A 27,231-nucleotide genomic window follows, 5' to 3' on the forward strand; every position below is an offset into this window, starting at 1 on the left:
TGAAATTGCTTTGGACATATTATTTATTTATTTATTTTGAAATAATTAATTATTTGAAAATTATAATTCAAATTAATTAATTTATTTATTTCAAAATGTCAGATTATTGGTGACTTTAAGCAAGCTGACAGTACTAGCCAGAAGTTTTTTTTCCGAGTTCATGTTATTTTGCATTCCTTCATTGCTGATATATAAAGAATTTTCAGGAGTAGGGTAGATTTAGGGGGTTTTTTGGTGTTTGTTTTTTTTTTTTTTTTCCAGCTTTGGTTTGCCTGCAAATAATCTAAAGCTGTACTTCCCTTGTATCTAAAGCAGTGAATAAATTTAGTGTTTTAGAGTTAAGAATATATTATTTCTTCTGCTACTTTAAAACAATGCCGGTGCTTTAAATTTACCATGCTCTGCTGGTATTGTGAATTTTGATGAATTCCAGATTTAGTCACTACTTAAAGCATATAGATATCTGAAGTTTGTCTAGAATGCATCTTTTAATAGAATTTTCTGAAGCCTTGCTAATAATGACTGTACTTGGCTGCTGTATTGCCAGCAGTGATTTTATGGAGCTGCAGTTCAGGGTGCTCTCTGTCCTATGCCAGCCCTGTCACAGTTACACCAATGACATGACTTGAAAGCTGTGAACTGAAATTTGCTGTGATGTTCTCATTTTTTAATAAACTACCAGAAAAAGCTGATCATTGAGCGATGAGTGGCAGCTGACTTGGCTGTGCATCATTACAATCTCAGACTGGATCGGATGCTCCTCTGGAGGCTGTGCTGCTGAGAGGGCCAGAATCCTAAATCCATGTCAAATACTGGTACAGAGCTTTTGTGTGCTCTGTCTACCAAACATCTCTGCAGAATAAGCCCTGCAGTAGGCAGGGATTGGATTCTCCTCTGTCTGAAACTTGGCTTTATTTCCCAGGTGTGCATGTGATGTTTTTCCAACTGATTCTTCTCCATGTTAGGAGAATGTTTTTATTTTTGAAATGTTTAGGGCAGACGCACAACGTCCAGTTCTCACACCCACTGCTCAGGAAACATTTTTCAAAAATTCAGTTCTGGGTTTAGCTGTTCTGTAGATGTCATGTTAAGTAGGTTTGAAAATTGACTCCAAGAAAATCTGCAACAGCTCATTGCTTGTTAGTGCTGGAGTTCATGCAGGCAGTCACACAAAGACATAATTATTGTATGAACAAGCTGTGCTGGTCTCATGTATTCTGCAGCCCTTGTGTTGCTGCAGAATTTGTTGCTTTTGAAATTCTGTAGTGACAGAAAAGTATATTTTTACTTTGCAATTTCAAAGTGAGGACTGTGGCATCTGTTAATCAAGAGAGAGTGACTTTACACAAGCTGTGCATGGAAAGAATAGACCCAGAACAAAGCATCTCCTGCAACTACAGCAAGACAAAGAACTGTTCTTTCTGTTGTAGGCTTGGTTTCAGTGGGGAGTTAATGTAATCCCATCTTTTGACTTCCAGGCTCCTGGGTTTGGTTCTGTCTTCTGCCAGGGATTAACCACGTGGCAGGAGGGACAGCAGCAATGCTCCTTCTTGATCACTGCTGTTCCTCAGCCACTGTTTTAGCAGAACTGCCCAAAGGAGGGGAGGGTCATCTCCAGTGCTTCACTGCTCCCTGCCTTCTGACCTCACCATGTCTGCCATTTTTGATACGTTGCTTTTGAGTGATCTTAATGTTTGGGCCGTGAGCTGATGGTGCTTGTGCATCAGAAGGCTCAGGGAGGATGTGGCTTGTTCACTGCCAGACTTTTACTGCAGGTGCTGTGGCCCATTGGGGCTGTAACACTCAGCACTCACCTGGACGAAACACTTCCCTAGGTAATTGTTCCTGCAGTGGTTTGGGGAATAACTGCCCCTGGAGAAAGAAAATACTGGTGGTGGCAGTTCCTGTGGTACAGGCCTCAGAATACCCTGGCAGCCTGTGACATGTGACACGTGTGACATACCATTCTTTGCAATATTTGTACACATCCCGTTCATTTAGTGACTTACCAGGGGTTTTTTGATACATCTTAGGTCACATCAGTGATGTGGTATTTCATGTGGGAGCCCTGTAATTCATAGTGCAGACTATGGAATGCTAGGCAAATCAGTTAAATTGACAGTAGGGTGAATTTTAAGATTTTATGTTTTACTGGAAATACTAGGTGATTTTAACAGGATGTGAATAATATTTTTTTTTTTATTAAAAGCTCCCAAACATTTTGGTAATGTTGTAAATATTTTAAAATATTTTTTAGATCAAAGCTGTTACACATTGTCCCACTGTAAACTCTACTATAACTGTAAAAAAATGGTACCATTTAACTGCAAGTAACTTAAAATTCAATGTAATCAGCATTGTAATTGCTGATTACAATGACTTTTTAAAGAGAGAAAAAAAAAAATTGAGCGTTCCAGAGCCAGTCTTTATCCAATGTTGACATGAATTACATGATAAAGTTTACTCAAATTGTCCCTGGTTCCTGTACAGCCTCTTTTTCTCTACCTCTCAAGGTCCCACCTTTGGTTTCCCACCCCTTTTCACATTAAGTCAGGGCAGTCTTCAAAGAGGTGCTTAGGCTTTTGAATAATTTGCACTACATGGAGGCTGTGCAGGAAAATACATGTTAAATGTATTGTGTTGGCATACAACTGAGAAGTTCTGTGTTTGAAACATGGATTGTGACATTGTTAGAGCTGTGTCTGGAAGTCCCACATTCTCATTATTTTAGTTCAGTAAAAACAGAGATGTAATTGCTTGTACCCTGTTTCCTTATTTTTGGGGAAGCTCTCTGCTTCCTGTTGTACACACTGAACTCAGCTGGTGTTTTCAGATACCTGCTTTCACTTCTCTTGTTCAGCTTGCTTATTTTTGGTTTTGTTTTTTTTTTGGTGAAACAAGGTGGCAGTTCCATACAAATATTAAAGGTAATTGAGCTGTTCTGGGAGATGTAGCCAGTGCCCATAACCTTACATGTGAACAGTATTTTAACAATAGCATAAATCCTTGGAATCTACTGAATATTTTCTTTGGAAATGGTTGCCATTTGTGTTGTAATTACTGTTTTGATAGCACTACGTTATCTTAGAGTACCAAGACTCTGCAATAGTTCTGTTATCCTTTCCTATTTTAAAGCTGTAAAGAACTATTCAGGACAAGAAGTATTTGTAATTGCAATACTACATGAGCAGGTAGACCTAAACAGCCCCATTCTTTTTATTAAATGAACTCTAATCAGAGTTAAGCCATTTTTTTTCTTGGCAAACTATGAGTAGGAGATAATATTTTTCCTAAAGAACTTCTAAAAGATTATGAAGGATATTATGCAGATGGATTGCTGCACTTGGAAACTTTTCATGTTCCATATGGCTTATCTGCAGTGCACTGTTGCTGAAAGGAGGTCTTCAGTCAGCTACTGCTGCTGCTGATTTATAATTTAACCATTGCAAGTACGTGAAGATCTGTATTTGGGAGGCTGTGTTGGTACATCTGTGTGTTGTTGTTTGGGTAAGGACTGAAATAAAGCATTTATGTGTCATGAAATATCTCTTTGAGTGTTCTAACATAGAACTGGGTTTTGCTCCATTTTCCCATTAATTTTTGTTTATTTGCAAATTTACAGTCCCTGAAAGGACTGTAAAATGTATTTAATTTATATGCTAAGGAGTAATTTTTGCTTCTTGAAGATGAATGTCAGTCTATTTTGTCTTTGTTTTTTAATAAAAAGATTGAAAAAAATCGAGTTAAACAGGCACTTCAGTACTCTTTAGTGGGAAAATCTAGTTGATGGTTCTTTCTATAACACAGGTAAAATGCAAATGTGCTCAGTGATATAAAATTTAATAATCTACTGAGTTGGATAAAAAGTGAAACAAAGACAAATGCATCAAAAATTGGACTTTGAGAGCTTGGCTAAGCTGTCACTGTGGAAACAGCATTATCAGTGCTAATGGATTACTAATCATTTTAAGTCTCAAGGAGTTCATTTAGGACCAAGCAATCCAGCTTGTTTGTAGGTCAGTAGCTGCTTTATGAAGTCCACGGTTCACAGATAGTGTTTCTCTAAAATCTCAGGTACAAGCACACATCTGCCTTTCCCATACATTCTAGTCCAGAGCTGTGTAATATTCTGGGGGTGAAGAGTGGATTTTATAGCCCATGAAGTTCTAATTCTTTAGTAATTGCTTGGGGTTGTCTACTTAAAATAATGTTTCACAGCAAAGATGCTTCAGGCTAGAATTTAGACTTCATGCCATATCAAGTCTAAAAACCTTTTGTATGTGTTATTTTATATAAATGAGAGTTTGAATCCTGAGTGCCATCTTTATCATATCTGGGAGGAATTTGACAGCTAGCTTTCATGTTTAGCAAGGCAGGGATACATGTTAAAATTTGCCAGATACTGGAAGTGGTCCAACATTTGAAACAAGATGGTGTCTTTTCTTAGAGTGGTTTATAGCAGGGACACTGATAAAATTTCAAATCATGAACATTTTTCATCTGTATATGCTGAATACCTTTGCCTAAAACTGAGCACAAAAGCATTGCTAAAATGGCTCTTCTTTTTCTTTGTATTTTATGGATAATGCTAGGCAGGCTTAGAAGTTTGTTATCTGTGAAACCCTGGAATAAGTAGTTAATCCTAAACCTTCTGTGGTTTTTGTTTTTGTTGGGTATTTTTTTTTTCTTTTCATAGCAAAGTATAGTATTTAGTCAAGAAATACAATAGCTGTAGGAAACTTTAAGTACTGCACTCAGAATTTTTCATGTCCATGTATTTTTGCATAATGTCAATTATTTACTTTTTAAATATCACAACTAATTGAGCACAAGTATGAAAAATATTATTTAAGTAAGCTGAAAGTAGAGCATGTCAATAGTTCAGATTTTCTTTAGCATGCAGTATTGTGGTTGGGGAGCCTGCCAGAAAGATTGGGAAGGTCTTGTTCTTTAAGAAGTTAAGCTCTCCAAGTTGCTTAGCTCATGGAAATGTCTGTCATAATCTAATTTGGCCTCCTGTGCGTTTCAGGGAAGTTTTGAAAGCTGGGCACCACTCCTTCCCTGAGCTGGTTTGGGATGGATGTGTTTGTGGCTATAATTAGAACGTGAAATTTGAACTGATAGCGTGGCAAAATGTAATTGAAAATGTGTCAGGGATACTGAAAGGAATAGTATTAGGGCTAAATGTAAGTAGCCTCCCAATTCAAAGGACAGGAAAACAGCTTCATAAGGAAACTTGCAGATGCTTCACTGGTTGAAGTGGAGAATATTAGTAGAGCTTGAGGAAAATATATCAAGTCTCTAAACATCACATAAAACAATACATCTGTCTGTGGAAAAAGAAATTTCAGCCTACAGAAGTAATGTTGATGAGCTTAAATAGACAAAACACCGTTACTGAGTTGATTTATCTGGTTTTTCTCTGGCTGTTCTCATTTGATGTTTATGCTGCACGGGGGATTCATTCCTGCTTGGATTTTAGACAATGGTAAATTCATGTACCCAGCAATGTAGGGTCAAGGTCTGACTCTGCAGAGCTGTGTTGTTAATTTAGAGAAAAGAAACAGCAATGATGTTGCTTCTGTAGCCAAACTGACCCGCAGGAAGTTTAAAAACTAAAAATAGCTTTTGGTGTCTAAGAATACTCCCTGGATACTTGAATATGTTTTATACAGAATAGGGGAGACATAACAGTATCTAAAGGATGAAACACCTTACTATTGTTCAGGCTGATGAAAGTGGAATATTCTGTGTTATGAAAGAAGAGAAAAACAGCCAGGTTTTAGGCTCATCTTCTTGGCAATGATATGTATCAGGAAGCAAATAATAAAACAATTGTCTGGCTTTCAGCAGGACGTTCTGCATGTAAAGCCTGTTGTGTTACGTGTGGTCCTTGCCTGCTGTGGGAAGGGAGCTGAGCTGCAGCAAAGAAATATGCCCTGTTCTGTCTCACTGATCTTTCATGTATTAAGAAAGAAAACTGGGTGGGAATCTGGTGCTGTGACTGCTTTATTTGTCCTTGGTTCTGTGACTATGACAGAAAAAAAGGGTGTGGCTTTTCATGTCATTATCAGTGGTGGCTGAGGCTGAGGTTTGCTGCTGCCAGTGAGGCTGGGCCAGTCCTTCTGCCTCCTCTGTATCTGTGGTGCTCAGCCCACACATTGGAAACCCTCCTATTCCTGCTACAGCTGAGTTTAAACCAGCAAAAATAAGTTAAATAAAGAATGGACAAGGAGAATTTTTTGTCATTTTAGTGAGAAAAAAAGTACTCTCTACTATTGCATGGCATCTCCAGAGCATCAGGAAATATTGATAATTTATCCTTTTGATATCCGTGGTAGAAGTGCCTACCAGAGCAGCAGTAATACTTAGCAGTACTAGTAGGGCTTTTCCATTACTTCAGGCCTGTGGAATATTTACACTTTAAAAAGTTATGATTTTAAAACATATTTACTCCAAATTTGTGCTGCTTCATAGCTTTTCCATGCTCTGATTGCAAGAGCAAAAGCAGAACTAGCTACAGGATTTAAGTGAAAGCTTTGCCTTTTCCAAGGGAGCTCACTTTTCATTTCAGTCTTAGTCAAATTTTGGACATGATTTTCCCAATGATTTGGGATGAAATACCAACAAAAATCCTCTCTGGCCAGCTCCAATAGTAAGTGCAAAAATAGAGAGCTGTTAACATGATACATGGTAGCTTTGAGAGCAACAACCATTTCCTTTTTGTGTAATATTACAAGAAACCAAACACTGAGCGCTTTGAATGACCTGACACTTTTTTTTTACACTTCATGACACTTTTTTACACATGAGGTCATCCTACATTCTTGCTTTAAGGCAGAAAAATATCATTTCCTGACGTGACAATGAACATAATCAAGTTCTTTACAGTTCTGCCAGGGCTGGTAAGGAGCCCAGATCCCAGTATCAGAAGTCTTGGCTTTTTAACCGAACTCGCTGATCAGAGCACAAACCACACTGATTGTGTTCTTTAATCACAGCAACGTGTCCTTTTGGAGTGGGAAATACAGCCCGGGGTCTTGATGGGAGGGGGCCAGTTGGGGACTGTCACTTTGTCTCGGGAAGCAGTGACCCATCTGTGTTTATTGGTTCAGAGTTCCTGGTTCCCAGAGCTGCCCCGAGCTCTGTCTGCAGCCCCTGGGAGCTGTGTGGGAGCTGGAACAAGCCCTGGGAAGGTGGTGGCTTCATCTCTTACTGTGGGGCTCAGCAGGCTTCAGAGTCCTGCCTTCCATGTGTCTGTTGGCTTTTATGGAAGGAAGCTTGAGCTAGGATAATTACACTGAGATGGTTGAATATCAGTGCTGCTTCCTCAAGGATCAAACAATAAATGACTTTATTGTGCTTTTATACTCTTCGGTGTTTGTATTATTGGTTTCAGTAAAATTTATATTGAATCATAGAGAGAAGCCAATTATTCCTTTCTGTTGTTTTGCAAAAAGCCCTTCTTCTGTTCCTTAGATGTTCTTGCCAAGGCATGGTTCTTTTCTTAAATTAGCAAAATGCTAATTTTAATTGCAAAGTGCAATTAAAAACTACTTTGCATATGTGTGGGGAAGTTCAGGAAAATATTGGGGCTCTTGTACCATGTGCTTGACTGCAATATTTAAACTAGTCATCACTAGTCCAGCCATGCTCATACAATGTTTTTGAAGCTCTGCCATTCAAATCAGAATAAATCAGTACTAGAGACTAATAGTGGAACAGAAGCAGTTTACAGCTCCTGGGTCATTCTGCATTATCAAGATGGAGCACGTGCGTAGTGACTTTGTGCGTCATGTAAATGTATTGCTCTATTTCCTTCATTCTTTTAAAAAAATATTTCACACCTGCATTGGTTCCTCGTAAATACTTAGCATTATTAAAACCAGTATTTTTCTCTCATCAGTTAGTGCAGTCAGAGATCAAAGCTGCACAATCTCAGTTACTGGGGCACAATACAGTGTGTTGGCAAACACGTTGGAACAATTTCCAGTAATTTTGGCTAAGTCTTAGAGGAAGTGGAAAGTAACACAGATTTACTGAAAGGGCTGCACATTCCCTTACATGATCTGGAGAACAGGACTTCATACCAGAAGGTAATTGCAGTGAGCATCCAATTACAAAACCTGAAATTTAATGTTCTTTTCCCCTCTTGTTGTGATAAGAAAAAAATATGCCTTACATCTATTAGTCTCCACTGCACATACTATGATTTTGCTCTAAACAAGCTTGTATATCACAGCAGAGAAATAAAACTCTCTTCATGTTACACAAATTACTTGGTCTTACCAAATGCTGTTTTTTCCTCTGAACAGCCTCAGAGTTAATAAAGCTTTGATCTCTGTGATAGTATTTTGGAAATCGCTCCAAGAGACGAGTTATTTGCATTATTTGGAGAAACAACAGATTTTAGCACTGGAGAATCTTGAGGGCGGAGTCAGCCCTTGTTTATGGACTCTGGCTTTCCTGAGTGCCCACGGGGCAATTCCCAGATTCCTGAGGGCCCTCTCCCTCCTTGTTTTCCCTGAGCAGGTTCTGGTTCTGATTGTGGTTCTGGTTCTGGCAGGGCTGGCTCGCCTCGGCTGCGCCTGCCTGTGCGAACAGCTCGCAGCATTCCATGGGCAGCCCTGGCCACGGAGCAGGAATGTTTTACTATTGTGTTACTGGGCACTGATAAAAGTTTGCAGGCTTTTTATGGTCAGGTCCTCCAAGTGGCACTTGGTGTTTTGGTGATAAGGAGGCAGAGCTCTGGCTGTTAGACCCAGCCTTATTATCTGTGACAGGGAACTGTGGCTGAAATCCCTCCACAATGACAGGAACCCCATCTGGAGTGACGGTTTCCAGAGCCTGAAATGGGAGATACTGAGGCATTTTCCTTCCTCATGAGTCAAAGCAGAGTTAACCCCATTGTTAGCAAAAATGACATGCAGTCACTGAGAGGAAGGAGGCATTTTTATATTTAAATATCTTTGTTTTTGTGTAAGTTGGACGATACTTACCCGGGGAGGGGTGGGGGGGGGGGGATGAACTGGTAGCATTACACTTAAAAGCTTTCACTGGATTGCTTTAGACTGTTGAAAGGAGCTCTGCTGAAAATCCCTTGCTGGAAGACTTGAATTGCCTCAGTGTGTTTATCACAGGAGCTGCACTCTGTGTGTGCATGCCTTGCAAACCCTCTCTTTGCAGAGCCTCAGTGCAGCTCTGTAATCGCGTCCCGGGCACCGCGCGCTGACGCCGAGCGCACGTAAGGACACTTGGGTTCTATTTCCAGAGCACCCCGGGCTGCAGGGGTTAAGTGTAATCCAGATTACACAGCGTTAACATTTTCCCTGCTGATATCAAAGCGTAGCAGACTGGCAGGCTGACTTGTTAGGAAGGGCTGAGAGAGGGGTAAAGGCTCCGACCTTGAGAGGCCGAGCAGCCGGCCCTTGTATGGCCAAGTCCATTTACGTGTCCAGCTGATTGGCTGGAGGAGCCGCATGGAGCCGTGACAGGTGCTGGAGGAGCCTACACCTGTTTTCCCCATATGCTGATTTAGTGATTACATTTTTGTGGGAGTTCCAGATACTGTGTGGTGTACGCGGAGCGAGCCAGGAAATTTGAGAAGGAATTGCAGCTTATGGTGAACTGTGATATTAAAGAATTTCAGGCGGCGAATTGGATTTTCAATTCCTGTTTTCAAACTGCAGTAGAAATAAGCAGGATTTTGCATATATATGAATAGTGAGGAAGTAGTGTGTACTTTTTACTGTACTAAAAATCAGTTGACAGTAAAAAATGCTGGTGAATACTATGAGCTAAAATATTTTGTTTTGTAAATCAGAATTTCAGTGCGTAATGAAAATTGCTTCTATAGGAAAACAGCGGTTTTTTATGGTGCTGGAAATGTCAGCTTGCATATTTCTTATCTTTAGGGGTTTTAATGTAAAATTAATGGAATATAGATAATTTCTGACAAATAGGAAGTATGCTACTCCCTTGTGCCTGCATAGTCCTAGTGCTGCTTTATGTACAGTTAACATGTATCTGTTTAAAATTTTTATTTTAAAAATAAATTTGAAAATTGTTTTTAAAACATTAAAGATTTTTCAACTGGTAATGTTTTAAATACTATTTTGCTATAAAGTAGAGCTTGCAAAGAAAAATTACTGATTGTGTAATAGGGTGAAAAAGAAAAACATGAAATACAAATATATCTTGTAATTTGGTCATGAGACCTGTAGTTTCACATCCTTTCTTTAATGGCTGGATTGCAGACAAGCTTGCTTTTTTTTTTTTTTCCAGGGGATGTTGTTGTGAGTTCTCTATCAGAAAACAGGAAGTAGCTCCATAGAGTTAGTCTAAAGGACTCTGAAAAAGCTTATATTTAGCAAACTAAGTAATTTTAGAGAGGCATTATGTAATTTCTTTTTTGCAGTTCTTGTTATCGTGCAGGATGACAGAAGTGCAGGAAGATCCTGTCTATCAACTACTGAGACCGAGTGTCACAGATACTGATGTCCTGCAGTTATTTAACTGGATCAAAAATTCTAGCCATTGTGTTTGTCAGAATATAACTGTATGCTCTTTAAAACATGAATATTAAAATTGGCATGTAAAATCAGTTCATTAAAGATCCAGTAAACTGGCTTTTAATTACCAGTGAATACATGAACTCCTTTGCCACAGGCTTGAATGTTCCTTATCAAGTAGCTTCACTCAGTCAGCCAATGTCTTAAAACGATTTTGCATGCAATGCTGGGGAGATTTAGGGGGAATTTACCTGTGAAATGGCACCTGGGTGAACCTTTTATCTTTGTGTACTTTGCCACTATCTTGAAAGACTGATCCTGTTGCACAGTGAGTTTTGTCTGTGAAAGTTTAATGAAGTTTCAGGGGCTCTGAATGATTCAGTAGTGTACAAAACTTCTTGGCAAGTTAGTATGATTTGTATGTGAATTTTCCAATTGTATTTCAGACCTTAAGAAAGAAAGGCCTTAATGGTTGTGAGAGCCCTGATGCTGACGATTACTTTGAGCACAGTCCACTATCGGAGGACAGATTCAGCAAACTAAATGAAGATAGTGATTTTATTTTCAAGCGAGGCCCTGTAAGTACTTTTATTTTATCTCTACTTTTTATTTGTTGATCCTTTTTATTAACTTCATTATTTAGGCTCTGAACAAGAAGGAACACAGAGGGTGCGACAGCCCGGACCCTGACACTTCATATGTGCTCACGCCACATACAGAGGAAAAATATAAAAAAATTAATGAAGAGTTTGATAATATGATGCGGAATCATAAAATCGCAGTGAGTACTAAAGTATGGTTTGTGCTTCTCTTACATGCATGAGAATTTTCATGGTGTTTGCTTAGCACTGAAAACCACTTCAAAGACAAGAGGATGTAATGTCTTGAGAAGGGAAAAATACTTCTGAGGAAAAATGAGATTGTGATACCTCGTCTTATTAAAATACATTTTATTGTAAAGAGTGAGAAGAATCATCTCTAGCTTCGGGTTTACACTCCCAGTTTTTCATACCTTTGGAACACAAGACAACATTTTGAAGTTTCAGGAGTCTACTGCATTACCTAATCCTACCTAAAATACATTTGCCAAGATAGGTTTTCGTTGTGGGATGTAGGATAATTTATTTATATCTTGTAGATCTTCATCTATCTGGTGATCAAGATTTTACAGTATGTGACAAGCAGACAAATAGAATTGGATTAATTTTGTCATCTCACAAGTAGAATTTATGTTGCTCAAGTCTGGGTGTAGAAGGTTATTTAGATATTTAATCTCAAGGCTGCTGCACAATGAGAGCCTCAAAAGATTGCATCTGCTGAAATTCCAGCAGATACTTCCTTGGACTCTGAAAGATATTTGAGTATTTCTCCCAAGTGCCAACACAGCATACAGCCATAAGTCACATGGCTCCAGAACTTCAGTTTGGGGATAAAAGGGGTGGAAACATTGTGTGTGTTTTGTGGAGGTGTTCTTGATGACATTTAATTTCCACCTACAAAAAACAGTTAGTGTTGAGTATTACTAAGTATTTTCTAAGAAAACTAATACAGGGCTCTGCCACAGCCTTTGAATATTTTAAGAATGCAAATCTTGTAGCAATTAAAGGAGATGGACTGTATGGGTTAATCTGCACAGACCCTGGGGCAGTTGAGTAGTGTCTCCAAATGGCTGATATTGGAAATCATTTCATCGTTCAAAGCATAAGAGATCTCTGGGGACTGAGCAGCAAACTGACAGTCAGGACACCCAGCATCCCTTCTGTTAGCACTTTGTGCTTGAATAAAGCCAATATATTTTGGGTTTTCTTTGTTTTGAAGATATTTCTGTGTTGAGATGTTTTCAGGCTTCAGCTCTCAATATGTTACAGCTAAATGAGTTTTTGGTGAGCAGCCTAAATGACCATGTGGACATCAGTGTAAATAAAGGGGGCAACATTATGTTTTAGCTCTACAGCTCTCTATTTGCAACTCAGATTTGACCAATTATGTTTCTGTTTCCAGTACTTCTGGGGCTGTATAAGAACACACTTTCTCTTGTTCTCAAGCACTCATTGCTGTCAAAGGATAGGAATGAGGCAAAGCATGAAGAATTCGGTGGTAACCAAATGAGCACCATAGATGGGCAGAGACAGTCTTTATTGTAAGGTGTGGGGGGAGGCTGTCACTTATTGGTTCTGTATTGAGAAACCTGCAGAAAAATTGTCCCAGCTGTTACCTCCTAGCAGAGTGTTCAGCATACTTCCAAGTATTTCCAGTTTAGTTTAAACTTCTTGACAGTGTGCTGTATAAAAATACCCTGGTTTTGGTTTGGTTTTGGTAGATACTGAGTAGTTTCAAGTAGTTTCCCCTGAAAACAAGCACCAGTAGGGCTTGTCATTGGTTAGATACTGTGAATGATTTGCTAGCTTTGTGTTGTTCTGCTTCATTAGTTTTTCCTTCCATCTGTGCCAAAAATTGATGATTATTCTTAGAATGCTTCAGTAGGGACATTGTTGTTGGCTCTCACTAGTAAGAGATTTTGTTTCTTGTAGAGAATATACTCTGCTCTTTTAATTAGTATAGTTATTGTTACATTTCTTCTTTATCTAACTTTTCATGCAGAAGTATCATTTTAAGTGATTTTTAAGCTGCACATGATGAAATTGCATTTTTAACGTGTACTTGCTAGGTCATGTGCCTTTGACCTCTTAATCACAACTATCACCTCTCTATTCCGTCAATAAATACTGTTGGGTTGTTGCTCTTAAATTGTACCTGTCATGGTTTTGTTTCCAGTAATTATGATAGTTGTGAAAAAAAAATAGTCCCTTTTGTTTCAGAAACCCATCACTGTCAAAGGATAGGAATGAGACAAAGGCCAAAGAAGTTAGTCATGACCAAATGAGTACCATAGATGGGCAGGCAGCTCAGCTTTTGATTCAATAGCTGTTGAATAACAAACATATATACTGCAGAAAAACAGTTGCCTTTTAAATAATCCTGTAAAAACTAGAATGAAAAGAAATTTGCAAAAAAGATGGAGTGGTTATTCAAGCAGGGGTTTGGGGAACCTGAGATGTTTAAATTAAAATTGTTGAACTTTGTGATTTTTCTAAAGATCTGTTTATTCTTTTAGTCTGTTGAAAAACAAAGTCTTAGAGATTAGTGTCAATATATTGGCAAAGTTATTATTAGAAAATGTTATTACTAACCTGCTCTTTTTTGTGTGATAACTGTTTGTAACGTGCATGTTTATGGTTACATTTTGAAGGTACAACAATTCACTGATTCGTAGACGTGTTTAGCTTGTCATTGCTTTGTAATAATCCAAATTAACTGTTAAATTTGTTGTATTTATGACCTTGTGAATTCATATGAATACTTCCAGTTTTCTCTGTTTGAACTTTACATATTTGAGAAATTTGAGTCATTCTTTGGAACTGTAATTACGTGACGTATAAGAATTTAACACCATACTTTACAGCAAATGGATGTTTTAAAACTGTATGCTTTAATAGAATTTAAAAACTAACAGAATTAACTTTAATAAAAACCAACTGTAACAGACTTTTTCTGATGTGCTGTTTCTGCAAACACAGTTGATGCTGACAGCGTTGTTGTTCATCTTCTCCCCCGCAGCCCGGCTTGCCTGCCCAGAACTTCTCCATGTCGGTGACGGTTCCAGTGTCCAATCCCAACACTTTAACCTACAGCAACCCAGGGAGCTCCCTGGTGTCCCCATCCCTGGCTGCCAGCTCCTCACTCACGGACACGACCATGCTGTCCCCTCCCCAGAGCGCCCTGCACCGCAACGTGTCCCCTGGGGCACCGCAGAGACCGCCCAGCGCCGGCAACGCAGGTGAGCTCTGCTGCTGCTGCTGCTGCTGCTCCCCTTCCTTCCACACCCCGGGTGTCTTCTGTCAGAAACCACCAAAACCCTCCCACGTAACAACTTCGCAGTGGTTTCAGTGCACTTGCACTGAAATTTTGATGTACAGACTTACACAATGCTGTAATCAGGCAGTTTAATGCTCTGGCTTATTTTGTTTAGGTGGAATGCTGGGGACGACTGATCTCTCAGTGCCAAATGGAGCTGGTACCAGTCCAGTTGGTAAGTGCAGTATCGTGTATTTGTTATAAAGAATAGTCTTGTGGTTTCAGTTTCTCAGTTATTCAGAAGCAATTTTTTATTTTGACTCTTTGGGAAAAGTGGCTGTGGAAGAACAAAGGTCGTAATTTTTTTAGCTTCACTGCTATTGTCGAGTTTAATAAATTATTATCAGACATTTAACTTTTTACTGCTGTGCCCTTTCTACTTCAGTAATATTTGTGCTTTTTTAGTGGTTTTCAGTAGTAGCATGCTGCTGCTGCTTTTGTGTTTCTCTACAGGTGTAATTACAGCATTCTAAAAACATCTTGTTTGCCAAATCTGATCTGTTGCACTAAAGGCAGCTCAGCTCAGTTCTCAACTTCAGTATTTGCAGGACCTTGATGTTTGATTCTGGTTGTGGTGCCAATCAGAATGAAGCAAATACAGACTGTATTGTTTGTATTGCCATGTGTATCTTGCTAATAATTTTCTAGCAATTACATAAAGAAAGCAGTGAATCTTGGAAAATGATAGCTAGGATCTGTCTTAGTTTTGGATGATGATCAGAATTTCTTCTGAAAACAAATTGGAGATCTTGCCAAAAATCAAATCCACAGTATTTTTTGGCCTTCAGTAAAAATATATGATAGCGCTTCTTCATTTCAGTAATATTTTGTCTCCCCTAAACAAAATGTAGCACTCCGACACAGACAGACAAAATAAATGACAGCTCACCCACTTTGGTCACATTCCTCCTGTGCCACTGGAAGTCATGCTGGCTGAAGGTCAGTTTTGCAAACACACCTAACTCCCCTTGGGAAGTGTTCATAGCCTGGAATTAGAGAAGCAACTGTTGACCTTTTAGTGTTTGCCCACTGGCTACTTAGTGTGGCAGCTGGGAAAAAGTTCTTTGAACAGCAAGTCAGGCAATTGAATTTATGAATAAAAAATGCTGCAGCGTTCCAAGGCTGAAAGCACAGGATTGACTTTCCACTCTTTATCCATTCCTTGGCTATGTGCAGCAAAGATATGAAATATTAAAGAGTGGTTTCCATCAGGTAAGCAAGATTTTAAATGGGGGAAACTTCCTCAGTTGATAAAACATGGCTGTTTTTAGAAACTGTAGAGGTCAGATGTTGATTTCCATAGAATTTTTCAAGTCAGACTAAATAAGTTTATTATCAGGCTGTTTCAGGCCTCTTTTCCCAAATCAGGCTTTATTAAGAGCAGCTTCAGATTTAAGACTCCTTCCTTCAATAAGCAAATGAAACAGTGGTTACAGTGCTTGCTATAGGGTATCAAACTCCAGAAATGCCCAGTTACAGCAGCTTGGGGAACATATTTAATGCAGCAAAATGTTTTCCTCCTTGCATTTATTAATAGTTTATGTAAAAAGTCAAAATGCATCACTTATCTCTTTCTTTGCAGAACATCACACCCAAGATGTTATACATATACCCACTCACTTCTAGAAAGGTTTGTCATGCAAGTGAGAGTTGTGACTGTACAAGAACAGGGGAGCATCTTTAAGTACCTCTAGTGAAACTCAAATACCTGGTCAACACCAGAATGCCCAATCAGAGTTGTCAGAGCTCCACTTGCTGTAAGTTATGGCATAGAAACTTTGTAACTACTGACAGGTGCACAGGAACCTTCTCAGTTACAACCACAATCAAGAAATCATATGTAACCAGATTGACTAAATGTGCTGTCAACTTGAGCTTGACAGCTGCTCTTGAAATGTATCTCATGTTAATTATGTCTGCAGACAATAATGGTTTTAGTTTCTTGCTGCATTTATTGTAGAATTCACTTTTTAAAAAATCTTATTTTCTTCTTTTAGCTTCCAGGCTTTTTTTTTAAGTTTCTCAGGAATGGAGAATTCTCCTATGAATGTAGTGACAAATTTGCAGCTCACAATTTATAGGAGTGATGTCAGAGGTAAAGATGGGGAGTACTGGCATATCCATATTCACAGATATTTTCTTATAAATAAATAAAGGAAAAACCCATCTTCTTCAATATTATGAAGTTCTTGTGCATCTGAGATTCTGTTCTCATTTCCTTGAAAGACACTTACATGCCTTTATCTCTTAGTAACAAGCAAGTAAAGGTTATCTTGCTTATTTGGGACCCAGTTCAAACAAAGATGTTGCATAAAAAGGCTCATATTGAGTTCACATGAGTTTTTTTCTCAAGTCCTGTGTAACTTGATTGGAATGGAAATGATTTGCTTTAGCAGTCAATCTGCCAACTTAACAGTTTTTCTGTGGAAAATAACTTTGAGTAAAAATATCTGCGTGTTGTAGCAAAGATTGGTAGGTGGTTTTTTATATCCAGAACAGAAAATTTTGTGATCACTTTATAATACTGAGAGCTTACTTCACATGCAGCTGTCATAACTCTGAAAAAGCATTTTCATTTTGTAATATTTTTAAAATGCTGCCCACCATATAAAAAACATTTGCTGAAGATTTTTACTTGGCAAATATACCAGTTTTGAGAGGGGCAAAAATGTCCAGCATTATAATGGAGTTTGCTCTATAGCTAATTTATTTTTTCTCTTAATTAGATCAGATGTTTCTGAGCTGGAACATTGCTGATCTTGTTGCTCCTGGTCAATGTAAACCCTATTCAATTTGTGATGGGCATCAAATGTGCTCCAGGAGTTTCATATGACCAGGATGTGGGGAACACTTCAGGCAAAGTAGAGCTTACATGCCCACATACAGGGGAGTTTGTTTGGCTTAGGACTGGATGGATGGATGGATGGATGGATGGATGGATGGATGGATGGATGGATGGATGGATGGATGGATGGATGGATGGATGGATGACATTCCAGTTTGCTTTGAGTTCTGCTTTGCTGTGCTCCAGTAGATTGGTATCATCCCATGAATCTTGCACAGGTTGCCAGTGAAGTGCACTTGTAGTGACCTTGTGCCATCCTTGAAGACTCTGAGAATCAGGAAAGCTCAGAAGTAGCACCTCAGTTACTCAGTCTCTGCTTTTTCTTCCACACCTTTCATGTGTGGCATTGAGCTAGAACTGTGTCAAGGTGCTGAGCTGGTTTTCATTGCCAAGGCTGCATGAAAACCATAAACCTTGAGACCTAAGTTCTTCCCAGTCCCAGGGGATTCTTAAGGAATTTTTGGAAGTGGAGGTAGTTTCTGATTTCACAAAGACACAGTATTTTCTGTCTGTGCATTTCTGTGTCAATGAAATAGCCCTTCTGGTCAATAATGCTGATTATGGACACAGTTAATCTTTTGGGAAAGAAGAAAGAAGAAAAAGAAATTGTCTTTCCTCTTACATTTTTACTATCAGGAGAACGGATAAAACAGACCTGGTCTGCTTGGGTACTGAATTTCTCCTCTTTGTTCCAGAGCTGTATCTTCTCTAAAGTCCTCACTAATCTTCAGCTTCTGACAATGTGCAGTAACCTCAGGAGTACTGATGTTCTTTGGAGCAGAACTGAAGGGTATATCTGCTGGAAAAGCTGTCTTGTGAGCTGTTGGATCTCTACTAAGAGTCAGTTTAGATCATGTGTGGTCTCTTATCCTGGCCTGAGGAGGGATTTTACAGAGGTGCCACTGACAGCTTGCACACACCTGTAAACTGCTTGGAGTTGCCAGAAAAAGATCAAGACAGAGCTGTGAATAGCCACACCTGTAAATGGTTCCCTTTGTCTTGAGGGCTTGGCTGATGTGTGTGAGGATAAAAGAATCTCTGAGCTTGATTTTGCACAAGTCTGAATCTGCTGTAATCTGGAGGGCACCAGAGGCTTCAATAACAGAAATGCTCTCTGTGCACACCTTTCTAGTCGTGTTTGGTTTGTGAAATGAAAGACACCACAGCAGGAGTATCCAACTGACTCCTGAAGAGCACCTCTTGCAGTTTCAGGCAAATGTTCTGCATTGATGCTATCAGCCTGTTCCTTAAGAAAGCAGCTTTGCTCTGCCTCTACCCCACTGACATTCACATCGTGTCCCCTTGCATCAGCTACAAGCCTTGGCCCTGTGGGAGAGGACTACCCTGGGAAAGCAGCTGTGAATAAACTCTGAGCATGGTCCTGCTTCAGGCTGTGCACTCCTGGTGGTATTTCAGGTCTGTGCTTCCTCTTCAGTGTGACAGGGAAGATCAGTCCCAGGTAGTCTTTCCCTAGTCAGAGCTCCTCACTTCTCAGCTGTATGGAAAGGGATCTGACTTCAGAATGTTTGTGCACCTGCTGCTAAATGCAGCACACAGATGTTCCTGCTGTGCTGTCAGTAGCGTCAAGGCATCGTGGCTTGCATTGCTCTGATCTTTGAGAGGACCCAGGTCAATACAACAGTCAGGGGTTCACCTCCAGGGATCCCTGAGGAACATGAGACCAGCCTGTTGACTGCTTCAGCTTCCAGGCTCCTGAAGGAAAAGGAGTTCTGCAGGGCAGCTGTTCCACAGGGTGTGAGCTGAACCCCTTTCCTTTGCTGGATGTTGTCAGCACATAACAAAGGCTGATCCATCCATTGCTTTCTGGTTAAATCAGCTCACAAGAAATGACTGGCTGAAATCAGCATTAAAAACATGCTGGGTAAGAAAAAGGAAAGTATTTGGTTTTGGGTTTTTTTTTAACTGTAGCTCTTTTCTCCTTGGAAACCAGCCATCTGCATGACATGAGGTCAATTCAGCCCCTGATCTACCCTTAGGTTTCAGTTAAAATTTCTTACCTTGCTACATGTGTTTGCTATCTTACCAAAAATTTCTGATTTACTGAAAGGTACATGACAATTCTGGTTAGAATTTGCCATACAAATTTTTAATCTGCCAGTTATTAATGCCAATTATTAATCTCCCAGCTGGGTTAAAGTAAGTCTCAACATTTACATCATGTCCCCTTGCCCAGGATACACTGCCACATCCCAGGTTGTCGTGAACATACCATTTCTCTCCTCTTTCTTTGCCACTCTTTACACTGGCTTTGTATAGACACCCAGAAATCAGCAAGTTTAGGAAGTAAACTGATGTAATTAACTGTAATCTGTTTAATTGACAGAAGACCTAAAAGACATCCGGTTGCTGTTGGTGATGTTTCACTCACATACAAGAGCAATATGCCTTTATTTAGGTTTGCTGTTGCATTCTGAATTATAACCACCCCTCTAAATTCTAAATATCCTTGAAACTTCTCCTTTTATGTAGCTACAGGCAAAAGAAAATTTCCAACAACCTGGGAAATGAGCTCTTTTTAAAGTTCTGTAACATGACTAAGCATTCCCTTGACATTTAGTCATGTGTATTTCTTTTTTGCTGCCTTTTAGTATCTAAAGTGCTACCTTAGAAGCATAAATCTTACATGTTAGACATGTTATCTGACATATTGATTTGTAAAGATCAGTAGAAGTAAATCTATTTCAGGTTCCTTGAGATATGATAGTAAATTCTTTCAAAGCTAATACAGAACTGGAGCTTTTTGAAACGATGGTAGAAATCAGCAGTGATTGCTGTGCAGAGCTGAAAATGGTAGGAATGGCATATGCTGTTTTTAATTGCCACTTGAATCTGTCATGCTAAACCCCAAAGTAAACAAATTGAGCAACTAATGCACACAGAAATGCTATTGTTGGTTTTACTTGCAATATGTCCCCTTGCCCAAGGTTCTTCATGGAAATGTTTTCCTTCAGTAGGTCTTATCTGGCCTCCTGATGCCTCGTGAATCCCTGGCATGTTGCAAACACAACTTCCAGCTTGCTTCTAATTGTGTGACGACTGTTGGGTTTTATGATGTCACTGGAGGCATAAATATTTATTTACTGCAGTCTTTATTTCTGCTTAATCTTACATGACTTAGCTGCTTGCCCACAATTATTCCAAAACTGTGTATTACTGTGTTCAGCTTTTCTCCAAAATGAACCACCAAAAAAAAAAAAAAAAAAAAAAGAAAAGAAAAATTAATGGCATCAATGCCTATAATTTATTCCTTGAGTAGTAATAAGTACATGGAGTACTTTCCAGCCACGTGTGTTCATTGTTTCAGCTGATGTGATTTATATAGTGAAATATGAGTCTGGCTCATGTAATTGAATGCTGTGTCTTGGGCTGCAGGACAGTAAATGAGATTAAGCTGTATTATGTCTCTGAAGGCAGAATATCCAGTTGGTATCATGGGTGGGTTGTAACATTTCACTTCAGAAAAGAAGTTGCTTCAAAAGTAAACACTTTCTGACTAAACAAGAAGTAGGCTAATGTACGTTGGCAGGGTTTGTTATCATCGAATCTAATTAAATTATGATTCATATAATTGAGAGCTTGTATTTGCATTGGTGTCTGTTTTCCAAAGGACTGTTTTGAACATGCTTTCACGTCTGTTTTAAGGAATTACAGTTAAATAAGACTCTTCTTTCGGAAGAAAGAACGGTTGTATTTTTACACATATGTAGGATTTTATATTCTGTTTCCATTTCCAGTTTGAAAACGTTTTTAAACATAAAGTATTGTCTTCAGGGAAGATCTATAGCAAGTAGGGTAGAAGCAATTTCTGTATTATATGAAATAGTAAGTAGAATTTATGGGGTTATTAAGGCCTTGGTTTGGCAAAGGGCTGTGTAGTTGCATCATCCTGTACTCATTATCTTTTTCTGGCTCCTGACCTTGCTCTAAGAAATACCACACGTTTAGTTATCCTTTCACTCTTAACTGGTGATTTGATTTTTCTTATTGGGTTATTAAAAGGAAAAAGGCTTGAAGTTTCATACTGAAAATGAATATTCTGCACTCGTATTGCAGCCCCAGCATATGATGGATACAGGCACTCCAGTGTTTAGTTCTTTGTCACAAAGGGCTGCTATTAGATTCTTACCCATAATATTGCACACTTAGGATATTTTTTGTTACTGTTTCTGCCATTTTGAATACATTCTAAACATTCCTTTTGAGAAGTGCTCAGCCTTTTGTCAGAAGAAATGCTTTGACTCTGCCCTGCTGCCGCCTGATACTGCGCAGAGCAGGCAGTGGCAGGGAGTTTGTTGTTTTTGACAGCAGCACTAAAAGCATGAAATGCTTCTGAAGGATTGGCAGAGCCTTGGACTAAAGGTTCAGGAAATGACTGGGTTGGGTGTGGAAGAGAGACACTGTCCAGATTTAACACTCGGGCTACTGAAATACTTGAACCAGAAGACAGGAAATGGTATCATAGGATGGCCTAAAGTGCTGTACAGAACCCCATTGTTTGTACAGACTGGGATTGCTGTGCAGCTTAAACTGCTCAGAACTCACAGCCCTGCCATGGAAAGGTGACACTGGCAGCCTCAGTGAGTAATAAAATGCTATTTATTGCATTAAAGCCCAGACTTCCCTTATAACAGTAAGTTCTTTACGTGCTCTGGTATTTATGCTGAAAATGGGAGGTGCCATAACAAAGTTTTAAATACAATATCATTTTCTGATAATTTTCCTCCCTAGCGTGTTTGCAAATCCATTCCATTTTTACCCTGTCCATTGTGGAGGATGTCTCTCAGGGTCTGCAGGCTGGCTCTAACTCATGCTGCATTCATTTATAATGGATAGGACTTGATGCATAACTGTGTTAACAAAATCATGATTCTACAAAAACCGTCTCCGTTTCAGGAACTTTAAGGGTAGCACAGAACTAAATTTCTCCTTTTGTCTTGTTGGTTTTTCCATGTGACCCAGCTGTGGAGAGTTTTCTCCTACCAGTCAAGAGTATATTTAGCTCTAATGTGTATTCTCAGCTCCCAACTTTCCAAGCACTCCATCTAAATTTTAAAACTAACCTAGAAGCATCTGAATAAATTCTGCTGTTTTCTGCTGAGGAATGTAAATCCTTTAGTCACAAAATGAGTTTTTGCTGTGGTTTTTAATACAGAAGAATTTAATACAGAAGAATACAGTGTGACATTAAAAACTTTACTTTCTGCTATGTTCCTTCTTTCCCCCATAAGTCCTGAGTTAGAAGTCATATTCCCATACCTCCTAGACAAATGCTTCAAGAAAGTACTAAATTAGAATGACTCCTCCTTGCTCTGTTAACCTTGGAAAGCTCAAGGGACATGTCAGATCATCCATGTATGGTCAGGCTTTTGGCACAGTGGGAAATCCACAGAGTGAGTAAATCCAGAGGCTTCCTTGCAGCATCCCAGTGAATTCCCATCAAGGTTCTCAGTGTGCCCTGCCTGAGTATCTTGGTTATACCAGGCACCTTCACCAAGTTTTGTGCCCTTGCTGAGACATGTTACTGTTCTTCCTTCTTGGTGTGCTTTCAAAGGCATTAAAAATGTTGCTAAAGAAGGTAGAATGTGACACTGACAACTTTCTTATTTTAATTGCTTTTAGATTAATATGTATTTAATGCAATAAAATTGGATTGGGCATAGGGGCCTATTCAAATTAGAGTAATAATGCAAAATTCATGCCAGTGTGGCGCTATGGGCGATTAGGAGAGAATTTCCCACACAGTGAACTTTGTCTCCTAGACTTTTCCCTGATTGTGCCTATAAAAGCTGCTTTCAGACCTGCAGTGTTAGTGCAAACAGAATCTTACTATGAATTGTGTTTATTTATACACACACACTGGTTCTGTAGGGTGAACTGTGGGGTTCCCTGTTGCAAAATTCTCCTTAACAACTTTTTTTCTGTTTGCAGCTGAATAAGGTTTGTGTATTTTGGGAATTGTTGCTATAAATATGATTCTGTGATTGGAATGTGGCTTTACAATTTTTTCTGAGAAATATATTTTGGTTAACATGATTGGTGCTTCTGTCAGGATGGGAAAATAGATTACTGGTCATTTCACTGATTTACTGCCTTGGTGCATTTTTCTGGTCAGTTCTGAGTGTAAGCTGAGGCTCTGCCTTGAGCATATTCAGCTTTTGGAGATTTCAGTGCTGAATCCTGGACCTCTAGGCTTTGGCTAGTCCAATTCCACTTAGAATGAGTACCAGGAAGAAGATAGAGAAAGGCTTTGTTGAATAAACCTATGGGCATAAATTATGTGTTTGTCTGGAATGAATTTGAAGGGAAAGGATTTGTTCCCCTCACTTTTGCTAAATGTAATAATCAGACACTAAATATTGATACTGAAATTAGTCCTACAGATCTTGGAGGTATATGAAGCATAAATTTTAGCAACAGACTTTTAGAGGTGATCTTTTGTTCTCACAGGAGCAATTCAGTGTTGTCCATGCTCTCTCTGTGGGGGTGGGGACCAAGTGGGTTTGTGCAAAACCCTCACTTTTCTGCAGGCTCAGCCTGGAGGATCTTCAAAGGGCAAACTAAACACAACGGATGTTATTAGAAATAGTTCTTTGGCAATTTGCTCCTCTCAGCATTTAAGCTGCCACAGCGTGCCCTTGAAGTGATATTCCCTTTCCATATTGATCCTCTGGTCTGAGTGGCTTGTGTTTGTTCAATTGTTCAATACTCAGCCCCTTGTGGGAAGTTTGTGATGGGAAGTTTTACAAAATAAATATTTCATAAGTGGTACATGAGCACCAAAATTTTGTACTGTCCTTCTCAGTCTTACGGTCCATTCGTTTTTCCTCTTTCAGGGAATGGGTTTGTGAATTCCCGAGCTTCACCAAGTCTACTTGGTACCAGTGGTGGTGGGAATGGCCTAGGCAAGGTCATGCCTACAAAGTCCCCACCTCCACCAGGAGGAGGAAACCTTGGCATGAACAACCGCAAACCCGACCTCCGTGTCGTCATCCCACCCTCCAGCAAGGGCATGATGCCACCACTGGTGAGTTCAAACATTTGTTCTGGGTCTGCCTTTGTGGAAATGGACTGTTCTGCCCACGTGCATAGGGAGAAACTGTCCCACCTGCTTACCATGGGGTTCAGGAATAGAGGGATGTTTGTATTCTGAAATGCCACTGATGAAGATCAAGGTACAGACTGTGACCTGGGGAGAAGTTCAGCTTGTAAGGAATTTTTAACAGCTGTAAAACAGCAGCCTGACCTAAACGTGGTAAGAGGGCAGTCGCAGAGACAGGGCTGGGGACTTTGGTGTTTTGTTGTGACATCCTCTGACTCGGTACTGAGAACCCCGGTGGTTTGGAGGATGTGGGTTTTAAAAAGGGTTATCCATTATTCTGTGGAGGAATGGCTGATCTTATTGGTGATGTGAGCTCTATAAAAAGTGCCCTACAGCACATTTTGTACCTGTTTTTCCTGGCTCGTAATGGCTGTGGGATGTGAAGTGCAGCTTCCGTGGTGAGGAAGGGCTGAGAGCACCAGTGGTGTGATGTGGCAGCGTGGAACGTGACCTTGGCTGTCCTGCAGGGCTCTCGTGTCTTCAGCGGGGCCCTCAAAGAGCTCGGAGGTGCTCGGAGTGCTGCTCTGCACTTTGGCACCTGGGCACCAGTGTTTGTCCAGCCAGGCTGGGAACAGCACACGAGTTCCGTGTCAGCCGTGAGGCAACCACGGCCTCAAGCCCAGAACAGGTCTTGCAGGAAGTGTTACTCTGCTTTTCCTTTAATTTACTTGGCCAAATCCTTTGGTCTTGGTCTTTTGCTGCCATGTAGAAATTTTCAGTTTCTCTGGATGTTTTCTGTGTATGGAAGAATGGGCCATAACTAGGAGGAGCAGGATATAAACAACACAAGTACTCTCTGTATAATTCCTATTTGTTTTTAAGCTACCATAAGTGCTTACATTTGTTACTGGTACTCGTGATGAATAATACCAAATTAATCCAAGTAACAAAAGCTATAATTAGCCTCAGAGTAATGATTCTTGAAAGAAAATGAGGTTTTTCTAGGAATACTGAAGTGTAGGAGAGATAGGAAGTACACTGGCTGATCATTACAGTGACAATTACACTTCTAATTAGAAATAGTAGCATTAATGCAGTTCTGATATTAGTGGTGCACAACACCTATTTATTTTTCTGTTGTGAAGAACAACATGATATTCAGCTTTGGGTTTGTCTGTGTTTTGGGGGGCATGAGGAGGTTTCAGAGTAGATGCTGACATGGAATGATGGTTGTATGTGAAAAGTGTTTTGTTTATTGGATCTGTGCAGCCAGAGACTGCTGTGCTGCACGTCCACGAGTGCAGCCCTGTCCTTGGGGTCACCAAGCCCTTGCTGCACCAATTTCCCCAAAGCTCAGTACAGCGGGTTTTACGTGACACGAATTTCATGAGGTATTACATTTCTAGCAGTATTATCTGCAGAATCAGGTGGCAAATCCACATTATTAATTAAAATGAATCAAAATCCTGAAGCACAAACGTGACTTTTTCTTTCGTTTGAAAGCAATGCTATTTTTAGTAACTGTGTTATCCCTCTTGTTTGCTGAGTACAGTCGGAGGAGGATGAATTGGAGTTGGTGAGTTTGGGCTGCTGTTTGCTGAGAGACAGCAAGATGCTGGAAATGTCTTTCACTACAGCTTTTTAACTGTAGTTTCATTACATATTTTGAATAATTCCAGTGTTCCCTTGGTAGCAGACAAAAATATATGTGTTTTATCAAACTCAAAACTGGACCAATTCAAGTTGAAAACGCATCCAAAGTCAGCGCTTGCCATTTGTAAACTTCTATTTTTTTTTTCCTGAAAATGTTTCTGTTTTTCTTGGAGGGAACATTGGAAAAGAGCCTTACAAAGTAACTGTCCATGTGTATAGGATTTGTACTGCCTTCTATATGAAATACAAAAATTCCCATCCCATCCCCTAAATTATTGGAATATTTTTAGAAGGTGGCTTCACTTGTGAAGTTCTTCAGATTGTAACACCAGCCCTGTGTTACTTCTCTTCCTTTCAAGGAGATGACATCATTGATGGTGAGGTCACCTTTTTGGAGGTTAGAATTATTTCATCCTGCGTGAGATTATCAAACCACAGGGGTGTTCCCTGTTTACCAAAAGGAACAGAGATTGCAAATGGATAATTCTACCTTTTTTTCCAGTGGAAAGATATTCTGCTTTTAAAAGGAAGCTCTTGGGATTTGTGTGTTTTCTGTTTTTTTTTTCCCAAAGGTTTTGACATTTGGCATTCTGTCTGGAAAATTTAACGTAAGGCTAAAATAATTCATAACTTATTTTTAGAGCAAATTTCAAATTGTTTGGCTGCTGTGGCACAAACCAGGCAGAAGATGCTGTGTCAGAATCACAGAGAAATAAATCAACCTATTGCAGACCTTGACTTGTTGTTGAACATGGACCTGTTGCTAATATGAGGCTCTAATTGCATGAGAGCATGGAAAATGTAGTGATTTAGATAAATTTATTGATGACTGCATGCTGCTGGTTGATTTTTACCTTGAACATGAGAAATAGATTTTAAAAGTAAGGGAAAAATGGGTTTTGAAATTCAATATTGAAATTTTTAATCATTATTGTGATGTCTTGCTCATCAACCAGTTAAAGAGCTCTCCCACTTTCCTCTCACCTTCAGAGAGGTGTGTCTGGTTTTCAGTGCAAGAAGGAAATCTCGGTGTGAAAACAGAATCGGATCTCACTGGAATTGGAACTGGAATTGAAGCCCTTGGCCTGGGGGATTCCCGTGCCCGGTGCCGAGCCCCGAGCTCCAGCTCCGTGCGGGATGGGCGGATGGAGCCGCGCTGGATCCCGTGTGCCGCGTGGGCCATCTAGTGGCTCCAGAAACTGGGACCAGCTCTGGCAGGAGCTCACACAAAGGAGAGGGAAGGAAAG

The 27,231-nt window shown here is 39.7% G+C and overlaps 1 protein-coding gene across 4 annotated transcripts in view; it reads left to right on the forward strand.

The window, feature by feature from the left end:
* Window positions 1-27,231, forward strand: part of MEF2A (myocyte enhancer factor 2A) — an 82,208-nt gene that overhangs the window by 44,513 nt on the left and 10,464 nt on the right. The window contains exons 4-9 of one of the 4 annotated variants that reach the window (XM_062501575.1): window positions 10,958-11,089; window positions 11,155-11,304; window positions 14,130-14,349; window positions 14,542-14,601; window positions 24,126-24,316; window positions 25,884-25,907. In XM_062501575.1, the coding sequence (XP_062357559.1) occupies window positions 10,958-11,089; window positions 11,155-11,304; window positions 14,130-14,349; window positions 14,542-14,601; window positions 24,126-24,316; window positions 25,884-25,907 (777 nt within the window). The remainder of the gene's footprint in view (window positions 1-10,957; window positions 11,090-11,154; window positions 11,305-14,129; window positions 14,350-14,541; window positions 14,602-24,125; window positions 24,317-25,883; window positions 25,908-27,231) is intronic. The other 3 variants (XM_062501578.1, XM_062501576.1, XM_062501577.1) reach the window with 3 other exon arrangements.

This window comes from Cinclus cinclus, chromosome 13 (assembly GCF_963662255.1).
Source record: "Cinclus cinclus chromosome 13, bCinCin1.1, whole genome shotgun sequence".
NCBI lineage: Eukaryota > Metazoa > Chordata > Aves > Passeriformes > Cinclidae > Cinclus > Cinclus cinclus.